General features: G+C 41.2%; 1 protein-coding gene across 1 annotated transcript; it reads left to right on the forward strand.

The window, feature by feature from the left end:
- Window positions 1–2319: 2319 nt before the first annotated feature.
- Window positions 2320–16463, forward strand: CD63 (CD63 molecule). Its single transcript, XM_081933527.1, has 8 exons — window positions 2320–2517; window positions 3416–3503; window positions 12092–12283; window positions 13352–13426; window positions 13689–13781; window positions 14464–14601; window positions 15446–15529; window positions 15849–16463. The coding sequence occupies exons 2-8, from the start codon at window positions 3438–3440 to the stop codon at window positions 15912–15914; spliced, it is 714 nt and encodes a 237-aa protein (XP_081789653.1). The 5' UTR covers window positions 2320–2517; window positions 3416–3437; the 3' UTR covers window positions 15915–16463.
- Window positions 16464–18060: the final 1597 nt, after the last annotated feature.

Below are 18060 nucleotides of genomic sequence, written 5' to 3' on the forward strand. Positions count from 1 at the left end.
GCTGATAACACCATTAAAAATTAACAGTAGTTTAATAAACACTTCAGTAGGCTTTATTACAGAAAGCTTGGTATTTGCCAGTTAAATTACACACTCGTTAAGCTGGTTTTCCCAGCCATTGCCTGACAAAGGCAGTTCATTTTGTTAACTTCTTCTTTGAACTTCTGCTTCTGTAAAAGCCTGTCTCATTTATCCATCTGCACTCATAATGCCTTTCTTTCTTAAATATTTAGTCCATTTACACGACAAGTCCAAAGAAACATTCTTCAAAGTGATTTTTTTAAAAAAAAGAGCTAGTTTGGCTATAGCTACTAATCCTTTCTTTCAATCTAATTTGTTGGCCTTGTCTCTCTTTATCAGGTCTAAATTATTCTTTTTTAATGATTCACTTGAATTCTATTAAAAATATGCTAACTCCTGAAAGTTATCCCCCATCTCATTTTTTATTTTTATTTATATCATATTTAGAGGCCAACCATCTGCCTTGTATACACAGCAACTCCGGAAGGTGTACAAAGAAGACATAAAAACTAAGAAGGCCACATGACTGCATGTTTCCCTGTGGGCCTGAAGCAAGCAGAAGAGCATTTCTGAAATGGAAAGTTGGTGTGGTTTCTTAGAAACCACATAGATTTTTCTCCATGATGATTTGCCCCTAACCTGGTCTTTCCAGTCTTAAGAAGCCAATCAAATACACACCCAAACAAGTTTTTGGAATTAAGAAGAGAGTCCAAAGAAATTAAAACTTTGAGGTGAGACGTACTGTAGACTTACATTTTTTTTTTCAACTACAATTCCTAACCCAGCCAGGGAAGAAGGAGGCTGGAAGCCAATGTGATATAGTGGTGTGGTTAGGATGCTGAATTTGGCTTGGGAGACTCCCATGGAAGTTACCCTCAGCTCACTGGATGATTTGGGGGCCAGTCAATATCTCTCAGGCCAATCTCCCTTGCAGGGTTGTTTTCATGGGGACAAAACTGGGTACAGCTTTACAATCACAATTGAGCCCAAAATTTATGTTGCTAAGAGAAACATTTATTCAGTGAGTTTTGCCCCACTTTACAACTTTTTTTTGCCATAGTTGGTAAGTGAATCACCACAATTGTTAAATTAGAAATACTATTGTTAAATGATTCTGGCTTCCCCATTGACTTTGCTTGTCAAAAGGTTGCAAAAGGTGACTCCAGGATACCGCAGCCGTCACATAAATGTGAGTCAATTGCCAAGCATCTGAATTTTGATGGCATGACCATGGGAATGCTGCAATGATCGTTAAGTGTGAAAAATGGTCATAGGTCACTTTTTTCATTGGCGTTATAACTCCGAACACTCACAAAACAAACTGTTGTAAGTCAAGGACTACTTGTATTATACGATGCCCCACTCCTGAAGCAATTAATACAAGTAGTCCTCAACTTAGACAATTGAGCCCAAAATTTCTGTAAAGTGTGACATTGGTTAAGTGAATTTTCCCTCATTTTATGACCTTTCGTGCCTCAGTTGTTAGGTGAATCATTGCAGTTGATAAATACGTAACCCAGTTGTTAAGTGAATCCAGCTTCCCCATTGACTTTGCTGATCAGAAGGTTACAAATGAGGGGTCACATAACTCCAGGATGATGCAACCGTCATAAATATGAATCAGTTGCCAAGCACCTGAATTTTGATTTGAGTGCTTGCGGGACGCTGGAACGATCGTAACTGTGAAAACCCGGTCACGAGTCCCTTTTTTCCAGTTCCGTTGTGACTTTGAACGGTCACTAAACGAACCGCTTTAAATCGAGGACTACCTATACACCGAGTTCGAGTTCAATGCTTCTTTACACTCCTTCCGGGGAAAGCGAATTTAGAAAGGCGGATGCAGGAGTCCCTCAGGCGCGCGAGGAAAGTTTTTCCTATGAATTGCTTGGCCGTGTTTGCTTTTTTCCTTTCCCCCTTCGCCGCCTTTACTCATTCCGATCCGACGGAGCGGACTGAGCCGCACCGTCTTCCACGCCAGACCCAAGGCGGGTCCTCCTGGCTGACGGGCGGAGGGAGTTTGTGTGTATTGAGGGAGGGAGGGAGCGTTTGTGACTGTGTGTATGTGTGTGTGGAGAGGCCGGAGAAAGTCAGCGCTCCTCGGACGCCCGAGGGAGTCAGCTGCTCCCGCTATCTTCCCTTTCCACGCATCCTGTTGACTTAGTTGGCGGAGCCTCAGCTGAGGTTTCGCTTCCCTGGCCGCCCTTTTTTTTTTTTTTAACTTCCCTTCCTTCCTCCTCCCTTCACATGACCGGCAGCTGGGCTCCCTCGCTAAGAGGGCGGCGCAGGAGGGGAAAATAAGAGGAGGAGCCGGGCGGGACGGACGGAGCCGAGGAATAAGTGACGCCGGCGGAGGCAGAAGGCGCACGCGGAGAGAGCAGGGGGACCGTATAAGAGGCGGAGAAGCGGCGCTTTGGTTTTTTTTACTACTCCGTTCTCCTTAGCCTGTCGGTACTGGCTTCTTCTTTTATTTTTTTCCCTTGACTGAAGAGGAGGAAGGTAAGCCAAAGGACAAGAAGGTGGGGGGGGCGACGGGTTGAGTGGCAGTCTTAAAAAAAAGAAAAAGCGGGCGAGAAAGGAGAGAGAGGGGAGGAAATGCAATGAGGGGGTCGCTAGTTGCCTTGGACAATTTCTTGGGGGGCTTTTCCCCCCACTCTGCCCCAGTCCTCCTCCCCCTCCTCCCTCCCTTTCTCCGGCCATCCTCCCACTCCCGTCTCGAGGCTCCAGGTTGTGAAATCTGGCGCTGCTTAGCAAGAGACGGCAGGGCGGAGCTGGAAGGGACCCGACGCCTTTAGGAGCGGACGTAGTTTCAGATCGGGGGAGGCAGGCGGCAGGGCGAGCTGCCACGCTGCTCAAGGAGCCTCTTTTCCCCTCCTCTTTCCCCTTCCTCCCCGTCTCGCCCCCTGCCCCCCAATACACACACACAATATACACGCAAACATTTCCAGGGGGTGGTGGGTATCTGTGTGTGGGAGGCGGGGAAGGACCGGCCTTGGGGCAGGGAGTGGGCGCTCGCGGGGGCTTACGTCAAGGGAGCAAGGTGGGGCGGGAGGGACGGGAAGTTTGGGTGTTGTCCCGGATTGGGAACTTCTTGGCCGGGAGCGCGTGTCCTGTTTTTAGTCCGCTCGCTCTTTCCCCTCGGTACTTTCGAGTTACTACAGTAGTAATAAGAGAAGGGTTTCGGCCAGGGTTTCCTCCCCTTCCCTTCCTTCAACAGAGCTGACCACGATTCCTGGAATTGCGGGTCTCTTATTTCTGCCTCCTCGGGAAAGTTTCCCGTTTCCTTTGTGTGTGTGTGTGTTTTTAAACAACGTCCATTTTATTAATAAAGACTGTTTTCATCTCCTTGTTCTTGTAATGATTTTTCTTCTTCTTCCCCTCGTTCTTTTCCCTACAGAAACAAAACAAAAAAAAGCAAGATGGGCGTGGAAGGTGGGATGAAATGTGTTAAATACCTGATGTTTTTCTTCAACTTTATATTCTGGGTAAGTTAAGTGGGGGAGGGGGTGATTCTGAAAGGTGAAGATTACTTATTATGGATTACTTATTGGGTCCCTTCCCCAGCCAAGCTTTCTGGGGTATGTTTACTTGGAATATGTTTGGTTTCTGTTAGTGCTATTATCCCTGGAGAAGCTTTATATATAGCCATGGGGTGCTAGTTTAAGCTTCCATCTGCTACTACATGTTCCTGAAGGCCTGGCCAGACATTTGTATTTAACAGGTTTTAAAAACATTAGTAGAAGAACTCTAGATTTATAGTTTTAACCTGCTTACCTGGTCAGAGTTTGGGTTTGTACTATATTTCTACATTTGAGGTATTTCTCCTTGTATACCTGAAAGCTATTAAATCAGTAATTTTCCTGGTAAATCAGACCACTAGGTTTAGAAGAAATCCTAATACTAATTAGTAATGCCTTTCCAAGAACAGTATCGTTTTCAGTACAAAAGCCCCATATGTAAAATCCTGGATTGAAAACAAAAATAAAAGTGAATTAGAGTATGATTCCATGACACCAAACAATTTGAAAATAGCAAAACACATTAATTTACCAGTGCAAATTTAAACTTCACTTTAACGGTACTCCTTAAATAATTGAAATCTTGTAAGATCACCAAATCCCACCAGGTATTGGTGTTCCTGATTGAATTGTGGTGAGATTTTGGAGAAGAGCATCAAAATCTCATGAGATTTCAACTGTATTTCTATAGATTAATTTTGAAGTCACTGGGATAATACCTGAAAAAGGGTTGGCTGTTCCTTGGTGCCCACAGGATTTTGCATTGCTCACCTAGACTTCTGCGGTAGTCCTACAAAGATTTCAGTGAAAAGGTTGGAAACCACTGTTGTAAGAAAATGGTTGGCTTCGTACAGCATTACTATGTCATGGTTTGTTCAATCATCACGTTGAGTAAGCTACAGTTCACTCAACTTCTGCAAAACTGGCTTAACTAAAACAATTGGGATTTACATGGCCTGCTAAGCCAAACCAAACAAACCACATTATTGCTATTATTACAATGGGTAAATATAATTAATATGCTAGAAGGAAGATGTGCTTCTCTGCCTCTCCATATAGGAGTGGTTTCAGATGCTAAACTACTGACTTGGTATAAAACTGGCCAGCGCACAAATAGCTCTCCATAAAAAACACGAAGAACTGCTGAAGTAGAAAGTTCAGCCCACAAAGAGCTGAACGTTTTGAGACTTCACTATCAGTTTGGCCAATGAAATTGCCAGACACCAAGTTCCAGAACTTGGTGGTTTCCTGTTAGACTAGAAGCTGCGTATTATCCTTTCAATGACTGATGTGGCAGAAATTGTTGCTTTTACCATAGCAGCCGTTGTGGTATTCTCTGTATGGTAACAAAGCCAGTGGTTGCTGCAGATCTGCTTGCAGCGCAGGCCCAGTTCCTGGTGTTGGCAAACAAGGTTTTGTGGAATGTTAGTGAGACTTTCAAAGCTCTTTTACTGATCTGGATTACATATCCTAATTCTGTAGAAATAGCATGACTTGCTACATTGCCCAACCACAGAAATAAACTTCGCTTTCTACATCCCTTGTCAATGCCTAATGTGACAAATTCTGGGTGGTACAAACCAGACAGTTTTAAAAGCTGACTATTCATTTTGTTGCAAGTGTAAAATAGGACATTGGTTCACATGAAATGGACATGCCCTATTACTGCCCTGTGGTTGTGTCTTTACAGTCTCCTTAACTCAAACATATCCAGGATTTTCTGAGGGTCCCGGTGACTATCATGTGAGCCCCCCCAAAAGGGCCAATTTTTTTAAAGGAACTGCTGACAGGTACATGAGTGTGCCTGAACAAGATCTGAAGTAGCTTTCCTATTTTGAGTTTAAATACCCCAGTTCTCATTTTTTTGTTGTTATGTTTTTAAAATATTTTTTATATTTTGTATATGTACTTTTTCTTTATATGAAGAAAATTCTGCAAAAAAATACAGTTTAAAAAAATCAGTACCTTTTAATACCTAGCTACAGCTAGAGTTGATGGAGTAATAATACATTGTTGGTGAACTGGCAGAGTAGTACAAAAAAAAATGCATGTACAAAAATAAAGTTTGTTGTGGGTTTTGCTTATGAGGGGCAGGTGCTAGCAAAGGATGCTATTTAACTGGAAACCTGGGATCAGTTGAGGTTTTGTAACTAGAAAAGGATACTGTTTTTTCCCAACAGCACTTGGTAGTGTTTTATGTCGATACAATTGGATTAAATTTGTTCAATTGCAAGAGCTAATATATAAGGAAGGTATTCAGTGTTTTTTCCAGCTGCCCAATATCCTTGTAGAACTTAGTATTTCCTTTTGGAGAAACAGGAGTTTTTTATTGGACCAAATAGATGATAGGAACTTGATAGGAACTATTGACCTTTCTTAGTACTGTATAATATTTATTTTGCCAACCGCAAGAAGGGCGAATTAGCCATATGTTTGTTCTCTTTCTCTCTCTTAATGCAATCAAAATGATAAATATAACTGGGTGAAGAGCACTCTTGTGGAATGGAACAGAACAGGGAGTTAAATGTGAAATCTTGCTTTTAAAGAAGCTATCCCTAATTCTAGACTCTGAAATAATTTGTGGTATTATTATGTCCCATATATCAGCATCTACATTTCAATAATGAGAAGTATCTTGATAATCTGATTTTGTGTACATGTTTTTAATTGTACCTGAACAGTGATGTGCATGTATATTTTGGTGGCAAAATGGCATTCGTTCTTGGATTCAAATACCTATTTGCCTGCTTTTGAAGAATTGTATTAACCCATTTTTTCTCTTGGAAAATTATCAAGATTCTAAATAATGTGGAAGAACCCTTTTAGCACACTCCTGCCCAAATATGTGCTAGGTTTCCACTGTTTAAATTTGTTTGGAGGAGGAGTTGATAGTTGTTGGAATTTTACATTCCAGTGATTTTAAAAAACCGTTTTGTGTAGGAACCTTTGTGCAGGCTTTGAAATTTAGATACTAGTTTATTTCCTTTTGTTAGGCCCCATTTACATAAAGGAAACTGTATGATCTGGAAATTCATTTGTGAGCATAACATTTGCTGGTTTCGTACTTAAGGAAAAAATAAATTATGACTACGTCTCTCTCTAATTCTGTTTGGACCAAAGTGACAAGAATTGGCATCTATCTCAGAACAGATTTAGCTGTATATAAAAATTATCTGGGGTGGTTTAGGAATCAAATCATGGAAGTGTTAAGCTGTCCTTTTTCTATTTTGGAAAAGCATCATAGTTGGTTTTTGTTCTCTAGAACAGTAAGCCAACTTTTATTTGGCAGAACAGTGGAATTGGTGGGATTATTTGTCCTAATGTACACAATAGCCAGATGTTGCCTGGCTATAATGCAAAAACAAAGATAGCAGTTAATAGGGACTGTTATTTGGGAAATGATTTCTGTTTAGTCTGTTTAAAGATAGTCTGTTTATGACTATCCAGACAGTATCGTCCCTTCACAATTGAATAATCTGAATATAAAGGGAAAAGCCAAGGTAGAAACAGTAACTGCTGTGCCACTTGTGTTGAACTATTTGAACTGGCTATTAGTGTATTCTTCATAGGACTATGAAAAACAATTAGTAGCAGGTAGTAAAAGAATAGGATTGATGGCTGTCTGAAAGAAGCCCGATAGTATAAGGCAGGGGTCTCCATACCTGGCAAGTTAATTCTGGAAATTCAACTTCCAGAATTTCTCCACCAGCCAATCCACAAGTCTTAAAGTTGCCAAGTTTGGAGACCCCTAGTATAAGGGAAAACCTAAGGGATGTATAAAGTCAGTTTAGACAAATATTCATAAGAATGTTCCTAGGTATATTCTGAATGAAAAATCCATGAGAAAATTGATAGGGAAGAAGGGCTACCATGTGAATGTGCTAGTTTAATCAGGAAATCCGTATCATTGTCATGAGGAGTCTCATTTTATTTTAGAAACAAATTGAAGATTCTGTGAGGGGGGACAAAAAAGGTTTAAAACCTTTTTTTAACTCTTTTGCAATAGAAATATTAATCCTGAAGTATCCTGTTGATCAAAGCAGTATCCGTAACAGAGAAGTTAATACTGTTCTATTTATTCAGTGACAAGGAGCAGTAGAGATGGTCTTTTCCATTTAGGATTTATATTTCCATTTGAAATAGTTATTTTGCATCCACAGTTTGTAGTATAAATCCATCCCCTCCTTTGTTCTCCCACCCATTCCCCCAATACTTCAAAAATATAAGGAAGTCAACATATCCTTGTTTCTGATGCTGGAAAGGAAACATGATTTTGCACCTGACCCTTAAGGGATTGCTTTACAATCCCAAGTGTTGAAAGCACTTCTGCAATGCAAATTAATTATGGCTCCGTTTCATTGTGTTCCAATACTGGGTCTCTGCTTGTTCTTTGGAGGAGTCCTCTATACATGTGTGTACGTGTAAAGCATGCGTCCTTAATATGTTGAGACTGGTGAATCATAAAAAGTGTTGGTCAATCTACTGTAAATGACAGCCGTAAATCAAAAGTATAATGTGCACTCCGTGAGCATCCTTTCTGTGTCCTCTTCTATCCACATCAGATCTGGGGAGTTCCATGTTCCCTTGATTTGGATCAAAAATAATTTCGGCTGCTGGCTGCCTATGTTTAATGGTGAAGGCTTCAGACTAGAAACCAGGAGCTGGTGAGTTCTAGTCCTGCCTTAGCCACAAAAGCCAGCTGGGTGATTTTGGGTCAGTCTTTTTCAGCCCAACTCATCTCACATAATGTTTGTGAAGAAAATAGGAAGACAGTGTGCTGGATATTTGCCTCCATGAGTTATTTTTTAAAAAAAATAAAAAGGCAAGATACAAATAAAATGTTCTTGGGGTTACAATAGAAACAATTCTCTGTGGATTTGCCTTTCACGGTTGACCTATTGTGGAAAAAAGCTGTGTGTGCTATTAGGATACAGGCTCTTTGCTTTTGGGTGGGTCCATCCTGCTGTGATAGGGTAAAAGGTAAACACTGAACACTCCAGGAAGCTCTAATTATTTGGGAACTGTGTGGCAAAGGTTGGAGAGAAGACTCCGTTTTTTTGAGATCCAGAACTTTTTATTAGGATTAGCCTTAATGCTATTAGAAGTGCTCTCTCTTGCTCTCGCTCTTTTTTTTTTTAAAAATAATCATCATCTTTTGTTTGTTTTTAAAAATACTGCAGTTCCTGTTCTGAAGCTTTTAGTCTCTTTGTCCTTGCTAGCCTTCGTTGAGAGGCCATTTAGTAATTTGATTCTGTTAAGCACATGTGCCAAAGTGTTTTCTAATAATACAGTCTGCTGTTTTATAGTTTGAGGCCATGGTTTGTTTTGAACACAACTATTTTCTGCACGTATATCTTTAAAAAAAAAAGCAGACTTGATATAAGTCTGATATATAACATGATATAATCCAACCGCAGCAGAGTCTCAAGTATAAAATGTAAATTTCCCCCCCATCTTAGTCATCTTCCTAGAGAAAGTTTCCATATACGTTTGAGTTCCAAATTTGTGGTGTGTGCAACCAGATTCTTGGTGAGATTAAATATGCATTTTTTTAAAAGACAAGGAAACCAAGAGACGGTGTATTTACATATCTGATTTCATGAGCCATTTAAAAACAGGCTATTGCAAAATGAATAGATTTGTTGGGGACCGGAAATTGAAAGACCTTTCATTTAAATGAGGAAAGCAATAATTATTGCTTTGAAAATTAAATGTTATGTATATAAATGGGTTTGGTTTTTACCTGAAAGGTGAAAAGAGGGCACGGGTTTGAAAGTATTTCCCCGAGAGCCATACACCACATTAGACTGGCTAAAATAAGTGTGAGGTATTGGCACATTTGATTCTTCTTTCACTGACGTGTTCATGGCAGTTCATCATTATAAGTGCAGGAAGTGATCTCACCTCATTGGCAATGGCTGACCTGAAAGAAGTTGGACCCGGTTAATATTTGAATGAAAGTGCATAAGGTTTTAGAAACACAGTTAATATTAATTTAGGCAGGAATTCATGAGCACCCAATTGCCCCTCATGAATTAAGGTTGAATGTGCAGTGAATTGTTTACTTGGATTGTATTGAGTAGATCAATTAGTATTAGTTGATTTATATCATTGGGGTGTGGTAGTTTTGCCAACTTTGGTTGGTTTATGAAATGTAGACTACCAAAAAAGACCTGGGGGATTAATGTAAACTCTCACGATTTCATGCATGAGAGGGCCTTGGTGCTCTCTGAGCTTGGTTGTTTTCTTGCAGAATTAAGTCCGAGCTTTTTGATCAGACCTGCTAATCTTGGAAGGAGAGATAATGTAAGAGGATAGGACACCTTTACAGTAGCATATAACAATATGAGCTTTAAAAAGTTATAAGAAGTTCAGTTGTGTTATGTGTTCTAAAAATGGAAGTTATAACTAGATTAATGAGTAGGTATTAAGCAAGCAATTTTTAATAATTGTATGGATGATTTGATAGGAAATAATACACAGGTCTTGCTTTCTTTATTTTGTCCCAGTTTAGCCAGATACTAACCTATTATTTTTATCTACCGTCCCCATTTCATTTTTAAGAAGCTTGTTTTTATGTGGTCCATAGAATTCATGAAATTATTTCTTTACTGTCACTTAAAATCTCTTAAGAGTCACTCCGGAGTTGGATGGTGCTGAAATTAAATGAATGAATCCATTCCCTTTTGTGATGCTGTTCAGAATAAATAACCTGATGCCCAGGTTTTTGTTGTTCTGGACAGCAATACACACAATTCCTAACTGGTTAATATTGTAAGCAAACAAATCTAGAGGATATCAGATTATTGACACAGACAATATATTGCAAAAATAGCTAATGTCCTCTTTCTAGAGTGCTACACTGCTTAGGGATTGGACTTCACGTCCCACTCATTTTGTGCATGATCTGATGGGAGTTTCACTCAGCTTACCTGAAGGCAACAGGTAGAGACTAATTTAGCAGGCTTTTCTCCAAAATTGGCCCTGTAAAATATATCAGAGAGGGAATGCTTCCATGGGGGGAAGAGGACAAAACATGAAGCATTCCAAATGTATCCATTTGCCTATGCCACCATTTTGAGGCTGAAGCTGGGTTAATTGAAGTTAGCACTGGAATATATACAATAGGGCAGTGATGGCTAACCTTTTCCGGACTGAGCGCACGTACCCGAACCCCCAAAATGCAATGTGCGCACAGCCCCCATGCATGCACCCATGCGCCCCACGCATGCGCAGGAGAGACCCGAAGACCAGCCATCTGGGGGAAGGCACGCACACATGCGCAGCGGATCTGAACTGGGGTGACGACTGGCATGCCCACAGAGGGCGCTGCGTGACATCTCTGGCATGTGTGCCATAGGTTTGCCATCACAGCAATAGGGGATTAGATTAACTCTTGCGCTGAAGGGAGAATAACATTTGGACCATCGTTAATACCGAAGTTGATACAGATTCTTTTACATCAGAAGAGAGGAAAATTGATTGTGGAGCTGCATTGAATAACAGCTAGTTGGTGTGATGGTTGAGTTGTTGGACAGGGATGGTTCAGGTTCACCATCAGCCCTGAAAGCTCATTGAGTAACTTTGGGGTAATTGCTATCCCTCAAGCCAACTTATCGGATTGTTTTTTAATAAGAAAAACAGAGGAATGTGCATATTTTATTGAACCTTGGACTCTGGAAACAAAGGTAGGATCTAAATTAACACGTAAACAAGTCCCCTGGAGGATGTGGTGATAGTGCATAGAACAGCATCACCCACACATTGAGATGTGGTTTTCTGTTTTCCTGAATTTAGCTATTATTTTTTTCCTTTCTTAAAGACTGTGATAAACTTATTGTAAGGCCTGCATTACAACCGGGTCTCCCAGCTTGTTGTGAGCACATTTGAAATGCAACATTCAAATGAAATACTAAGCTTTAGTTACCTGTTTTTATTTTTTAAGCATGTCCCTGGGGGATGGATGGATGGATGGTGGATATATATGTGAAGCTTTCTTATCTGTTTTTATTTTTTAACAATGTCCCGAATGGATGGATAGATAGATATCTGAAGTTTTCTTGAAATTAAAGGTTTGAGGCACCATAGCTTCCCATTCAATTGTTTTGCTTAAATTTTAAACATCTAGAAATAACAGACTAACAGGTAGGGCATAGTGACTCATGGGATACCAAAGAGATTGATTGCAGGTAAAATAATTATTATTTCAGTTTTCTTATTTCACGACTCAGAAATAGGAAAGCATTGCCACCAATTTCTGACCATTAAAATTCAGCAGCATGAGGGTTTTAGGAGGAGACAAACTGGTGGGTGAAAGGTCTTGCACACCTGTAGCCTATTTTCCTTCATAGATTATGACAGAATCTCAGAGTTGGAAAAGCTCTATTTAAGTTCAGCCTCCTGCTCAGTGTGGTAATGTAATTAAAGCATCAACAGATACCTAACTAGTCTCATCTGGACCTCATCCAGAGAAGAGGAGGCACCACTTCTCGTACATCGCTGTTTCCCTGCTTCTCATCATCACTGTGCTGATGCTTTGTTTTCCTTCTCCACAGCTCTGCGGAATTGCTCTGATTGCCCTGGGGATTTTCGTACAAATTGAGCTCAAAAACACGCTGACAATCACCAGCCCAGCATCGGCTTCTGCTGCTCCCATTGTCATTTTGTCCGTGGGCGTCATAGTATTCTTCATCTCCTTCTTTGGTTGCTGCGGGGCAGTGAAAGAGAACTACTGCATGGTCACCACGGTGAGGGGGGGATGATGATGAAGAAGAAATGGGGGGGGGCTATGGAATTGCTGATGACCTTGTTCCCGCGTCTTATGCTGCATTCAGACAAATAATCGGATCTGTAGCATTATTTTTTGGAGCTGGGGAAATGGGAACCATGAGAAATCAAGCAGACTGTTATTCAGCCGCTGTGCAGATTTATCTATCTCCCATTGCAGAAATGTTTCCTAGGAATGTGCCACCTGAACAATTCTTAGCCACAGGCCCCTGGGGCTCAAACGTATGTAATCTGGCAACTGCTATTCCCAGTTGTTTGAATTGGTGGGCATACCTGCGATGTTAAGAGCTGCTTATTTTCTAAGGATGCTTGTGGGGTTTGGAAGCTTTGGTTGGAATTAAAAAAAAAGTTGCTGGAAGTTAGCATTTTACTTTTTAGCCTGCCAGCTTCCCATTTCATTTTAAAAACAGGTTCGAATGAGGTGAATCAGGTAGCATGGTGGGCAATAAGGGTAACCTCCATCAGTACCATATTGGGAGATTATAGCATTATGACTACACACCGTGGTATTGTAATAATACTTTGCAGTTGAGAAAATAATTCAAAAGGGAATAGTGTGATGTGAGTGGATGGTCATATATATATATGTATATATATATATATATATATATATATATATATATATATATATATATATATATATATATATATATATATATATATATATATACATACATACATACATACATACATACATACATACATACATACATAGACATACAGAAGTTTGTATGTATATATATATATATATATACTAAACTTATAAACTCCCAACCAAACATTCTGATGTAAGAGAAGCCATGATAGAGAACTAGAATTGAAGAGTTGTTTGACAAAATATTTTCCAGTTTGGGGATAGAGTTATTTCTTGAATAGAGACAATCTTAATCTGGAGGTGGGTTATGTCAGCCAAACTGGCAGTACATTTTTGTCTCCTTAAACACAAAATCCCAGATGAAGGGAGACATGACAATTGGGATCCATTTGTTACTCCAGCGTCTTTACAGATTTTCTTCCTCCCGCTTTAGTTTGCTGTCCTGTTGACTTTAATCTTCCTGGTGGAGATTGCAGCTGCCATTACAGGATACATCTATAAGGACAAGGTAAGAAAGACCTTCAGGAATGATGCCACAGTAGCCTTCTACCCTTAAATATTGAAACTTCCTAGGGGAAAAAAGGACTTGGACCACAATTCCAAGCATTCCCCAGCCAGCACAGGCAAAGGCTGGAGTACAGGTTAGGGCTCAAATTAGGATGTCCACCTTTAGAGAATCCACATTGAATGGAGTTGTTTCATTCTTCATATGAGATCCTATGGAAACTTTTTGAGTCTTACCACCTTTCTTCCTTTGTTTTCTTTCCCAGGTCAAAACGGTGATTAAAAATGAAATCCAGGAAGAAATGAATAATTACAACAAATCAGATGTGAAAAAAACTTTGGATGGATTGCAGAAGAAAGTGAGTTTGCTTCTAGAACTCCAGGGTTGGCAAAGCAGTGATGGTATAAATAATGTTTTTTGTTTTTGTTTTAAAAAGGGGGTTCCTAATTTGTTTGCAAGGGGACACAGTTGCTCAGTGGCTAAGACGCTGAGCTCGTTGATCAGAAAGGTCAGCAGTTCGAATACCTAGCACCGCGTAACGGAGTGAGCTCCCGTTACTTGTCCCAGCTTCTGCCAACCTAGCAGTTAGAAAGCATGTAAAAAATGCAAGTAGAAAAATAAGAACCACCTTTGGTGGGAAAGTAACAGCGTTCCGTGCGCCTTCGGCGTTTAGTCATGCCAGCCACATGGCCACGGAGACATCATCAGACAGCGTTGGCTGCAGGAGCAGAATAGTTGGAATATGCGTCAAAAAAGATACAACATAGGGGCACAAATATTGTCTGTTAAAAAGAGAGAAAAGGGCTGAGCTCTTAACCATTACAGTTCTATAGGTGTGAGAATGAAGCTGACGGGTGGCTCACCTGGACATATGCTGGGGCTCCGTCCAGCCTTAGATGTGGCCCAAATGTGCCTTTAATAAAAAAAAAAAACTTCCTCTTAATCAGATGCAAGTCACGTGTTGAAGACTTACAAAACTCAAACCCCGATTTCATTAAAATGTTCACCTCTTTCTCGTCTTTTCCCATCCCCAACTATAGTACACCTGCTGTGGAATCAACAGTTATACTGACTGGTATAATGTCACAGACGTGAAGCCTGGAAAAGTACCTGCCTCCTGCTGCAAGAATGCCACGGACTGTACCAAAAACCCCACGCCTCAGAATACTTTCGAAGAGGTTTGCATGACGAGTGATTGGGGTGGCATATGTATTCATTTCATTTTGCTTTGAACTCTTTGTAAAAGGCAGAGCATAGGGAAATCTGCCCTAATAAGATCCCTGCTGCAACCCTGTGAAGTGGGCTATGGCGAACCTATGGCACGTGTGCCACAGGTGACATACGGAGCCCACTCTGCAAGCATGCAAGCTGTCGCCTAGCTCAGCTCTACCACATGCACGCCTCCCACTGGCCAGCTGATTTTTGGGTCCCTGCTGCGCATGCAGCAGAGGCGCGTGCATGTGTGGGGAGTTACGCACGCATGCGTGGGGGGCAGAGGGAGCACGGGGTGTGTGGTGGCTCTCTGTGCCTTTTTTTTTGGTCCCAGGAGGCTTCAGGAAGGCCTGTTAGGCCCAAAACAGAGCTGGGGGGCGCATGTGCGCATCCGCACGAGGGGGTGCATGCATGCGCAGGACGCGGGGTACACAGGTGTCATGCACACATTGCATTATGGGTGTGACACGCATGCATGCTGTTGCACACACGCATGCTTTTGGTACGCGAGGACAAAAAGGTTAGCCATCACTGGCTTAGAGAATATGCCTCGTCCAGGGTTGTCCAGCCTCGGCACTTCAGGACTTGTGGACTGAGGAATTCTGGGAGTTGAAGTCCACAAGTCTTAAAGTGGCCATGGCTAGACATCCTTGGCCTAAACCAAAATCGCCCAGCGAGGCTTAGTTCATGTAGGAGCTTATTCCTAGTTTTCCACACTTCCAAACCTTGCCTATCATGCTGCACTGGTTTTCTGCTCCAGCTTTGGTTTTTTGAGAGTGTAATTCCAGACATTGTTTTCTTTCCCTGCAGGGTTGTGTGAAAAAAATAGAAGATTGGCTGCGGAAACACATCGTGATCGTGGCTGCAGTTGCGTTGGGCATCGCCTTCTTTGAGGTACAAAAGCTGCCGTTTTGTGGGAACGTGTTCTCCTTGGAACATGTTTACCTGCATCTTTGTTTTGCTGAAGAAGAAGAAGCTAGTAGCCATGTTTCGGTTTGTGTTCTTGAAAGAGTGAATTTCACACCACAAAAAAGCAGGCTTCCACAAACACAGTTAAAACATGGCTATAGAGGCCTATGGCTGTGGGCGGAGTTTGCCTGCAGTCCTGCCGTCCTAAGCCCTGCACTTCCATGGCTTCTACAGTGCAGTAGCCTTGATATTTCTAAATAAAACATCAGGGCTAAATAACTTTTCTCTCGTTTTTTCCCTCCAGCTCCTGGGCATCATTTTTGCCTGCTGCCTCATGAAAGGAATCCGCAGTGGCTATGAGGTCATGTAATCGTTTCTGTTCCTGTACATCTGGCTCTTATGAGGCCCAATCACAAAGCTCTGGAATACTTTCATCTCCATTTCTGGGGATACAGTTGTCCATCATGTGCCAATGGGACAGGGTTGGGTGGATGCCTCTTCTTCTGTTGCCTGCTAGGAAAAATATATGCTGCCCTCAAAGGATTCACATGTTGCCTTACCTCTCTCTCTCTCTTTTTTTTCCTCTCCCATAATGGGCAGGTTTTAAATCCATTCCTTGCACCTCGCTGCAACTCCTAGAACTTGCATTATCCTTCATGTGAGACTTGTGTGCCACCTAGTGGGCATCTGGTGGTATGTTCCTAGTGCCCTTAATAGATGTGAGCAAGGATCTTTAAAGACATCATTCTACCTTACGAGTCCTTTCAAGTAGACTTTCTTATGTGTTCAGCTATATTTCTCTTTTCCTTTGGAAAGGTAAACTCTTGATTCTATATAGGTTATAATAAGAAGGAAAATTGTCTGGGCTAATATTTTTAGCCAGTAATTCACTATTTGGAAAATAAAAGATATTATTTCACCCACGTGTTGTGACTTATTTGTATGATGCAGAGGTGGGTTGCTCCCGGTTTGGCCTGGATCGGGCGAGGCAGTAGTGGCGGCAGCGGGAGGCTCCGCCCAGACGCTTCTGCGCACGCACAGAAGCGTATGCGCACGCACAAGCAAAGCAGTAGTTAAAAAAAAAATGGAAACCCACCACTGGTATGGTGTGCCTTTTCTCCACTGAACATTTTTTGGCTTTGCTTCATCTGACTCTCTTAGAAAAGAATGGATGGTTGGTAGAACATGGCTTCTTTATATAATGCCGGAATAACGTAGTATATAATCAGTTGTAAACAACTCCTGCAGTGCTCCAGAAATGTAGGAGACCTTATTTAACATTGAATTATGGGATGTGTTTGGATCAGGGGGGTTCTTGATGTGGATGTATGTATTTTTACCCTTTACAGATAGTCCTTGACTTAACAGCCATTGGTTTAGTGTCTGTTAGAAGTTACAGTGGCACTGAAAAAAGTTACTTACAACAGGTCCTCACACTTTGCAACCATCACAGTACCCCCACAGTCACATGGTTGAAATTTGGGTGTTTGGCAACTGGCATGTATTAATGGTGGTTGCAGCATCCCAGGGACATGGGATTGGCATTTGCCAACTTCTGACAAACAGATAACGGAGGAAGCCAGTTTTGCTTAACAACCGTGGCAAAAAAGGTCATACATTCACTTAACAACCACCTTGCTTAGCAATGGAAACTCTGGTCCCAATTGTGGTTATAAGTTGAGGACTGCCTGTATTGAGAAGTGTGAATTGCATCCTTTTATTCTTCTCCTTCCTCTGTTTGGCTTTCAACAGGACTTTAGTTCTTGGTCATTATTAAACCACTTCCTGCCCAGGCTTTTTAGGACAGTCACAGCCATGTTCCTAGATTAGCACCATGAAAGAAGGCTCGTCAATCTCGGTTGCCTCTAAAAGTTATCCTTTCTCAGTGAAGCTAATGCCATATTAAATTTCAACGTAAGCAATAGATTATGTTTATCAAATTAATGTGGTTATACAAGGAACTTCCCATGGTGCCCAAATCACCCTCTGATAGCCATTGTGGAGAATTGCAAGTTCTATCTTTTTTCCTCCTGCGTCTCTTATCTATCTCCAACCATCGGAAGCAATCTGCTATCAGTATTTTTGTGTACCTGGTTGCCCTTTCTTAACAGTTGCTGCTAAGTAGGAGTACATTTGTGCTAAGATTTGCTTGCATTTTTGAAAAATCAGGTTAATATACACACACCTTTAACACAGCTGCCTAGCTAAAAATAGAATTCTAGCTTTAAGAACTATTTTTGCCTGAAGCGGAGTCAAAGAAAGGCTGTTGGGTCATCCTTTGGGCTCAGTGAAAAAATTGAGAGATTTTTGGTTGAATGTAAACCAAGATGCCATACTGAATCCTAATGAATTTCCATCATCCATTATCCATCAGGATTGAAACTGGGAAAGCATGAGAACTCTGGGGAAATGGTTTTGTCCTAAACATGTGTTTAGGTTTCCACTTCGCCATACATTCACCTAATGAACCTTTGGTATCTATTCCTCCTCTGAATAGACGACTTGGGCATGTATAC

This window comes from Natrix helvetica, assembly GCF_964273705.1.
Source record: "Natrix helvetica genome assembly, chromosome: 1".
Lineage (NCBI taxonomy): Eukaryota > Metazoa > Chordata > Lepidosauria > Squamata > Natricidae > Natrix > Natrix helvetica.

Coding starts and splice junctions, on each gene's coding strand:
- CD63 (XM_081933527.1), top strand. CDS start 3,438: ATGGGCGTGGAAGGTGGGATGAAATGTGTTAAATACCTGATGTTTTTC. Junction 3,504..12,091: donor TCTTCAACTTTATATTCTGG/GTAAGTTAAGTG, acceptor CCTTCTCCACAG/CTCTGCGGAATTGCTCTGAT. Junction 15,530..15,848: donor TGGGCATCGCCTTCTTTGAG/GTACAAAAGCTG, acceptor TTTTCCCTCCAG/CTCCTGGGCATCATTTTTGC.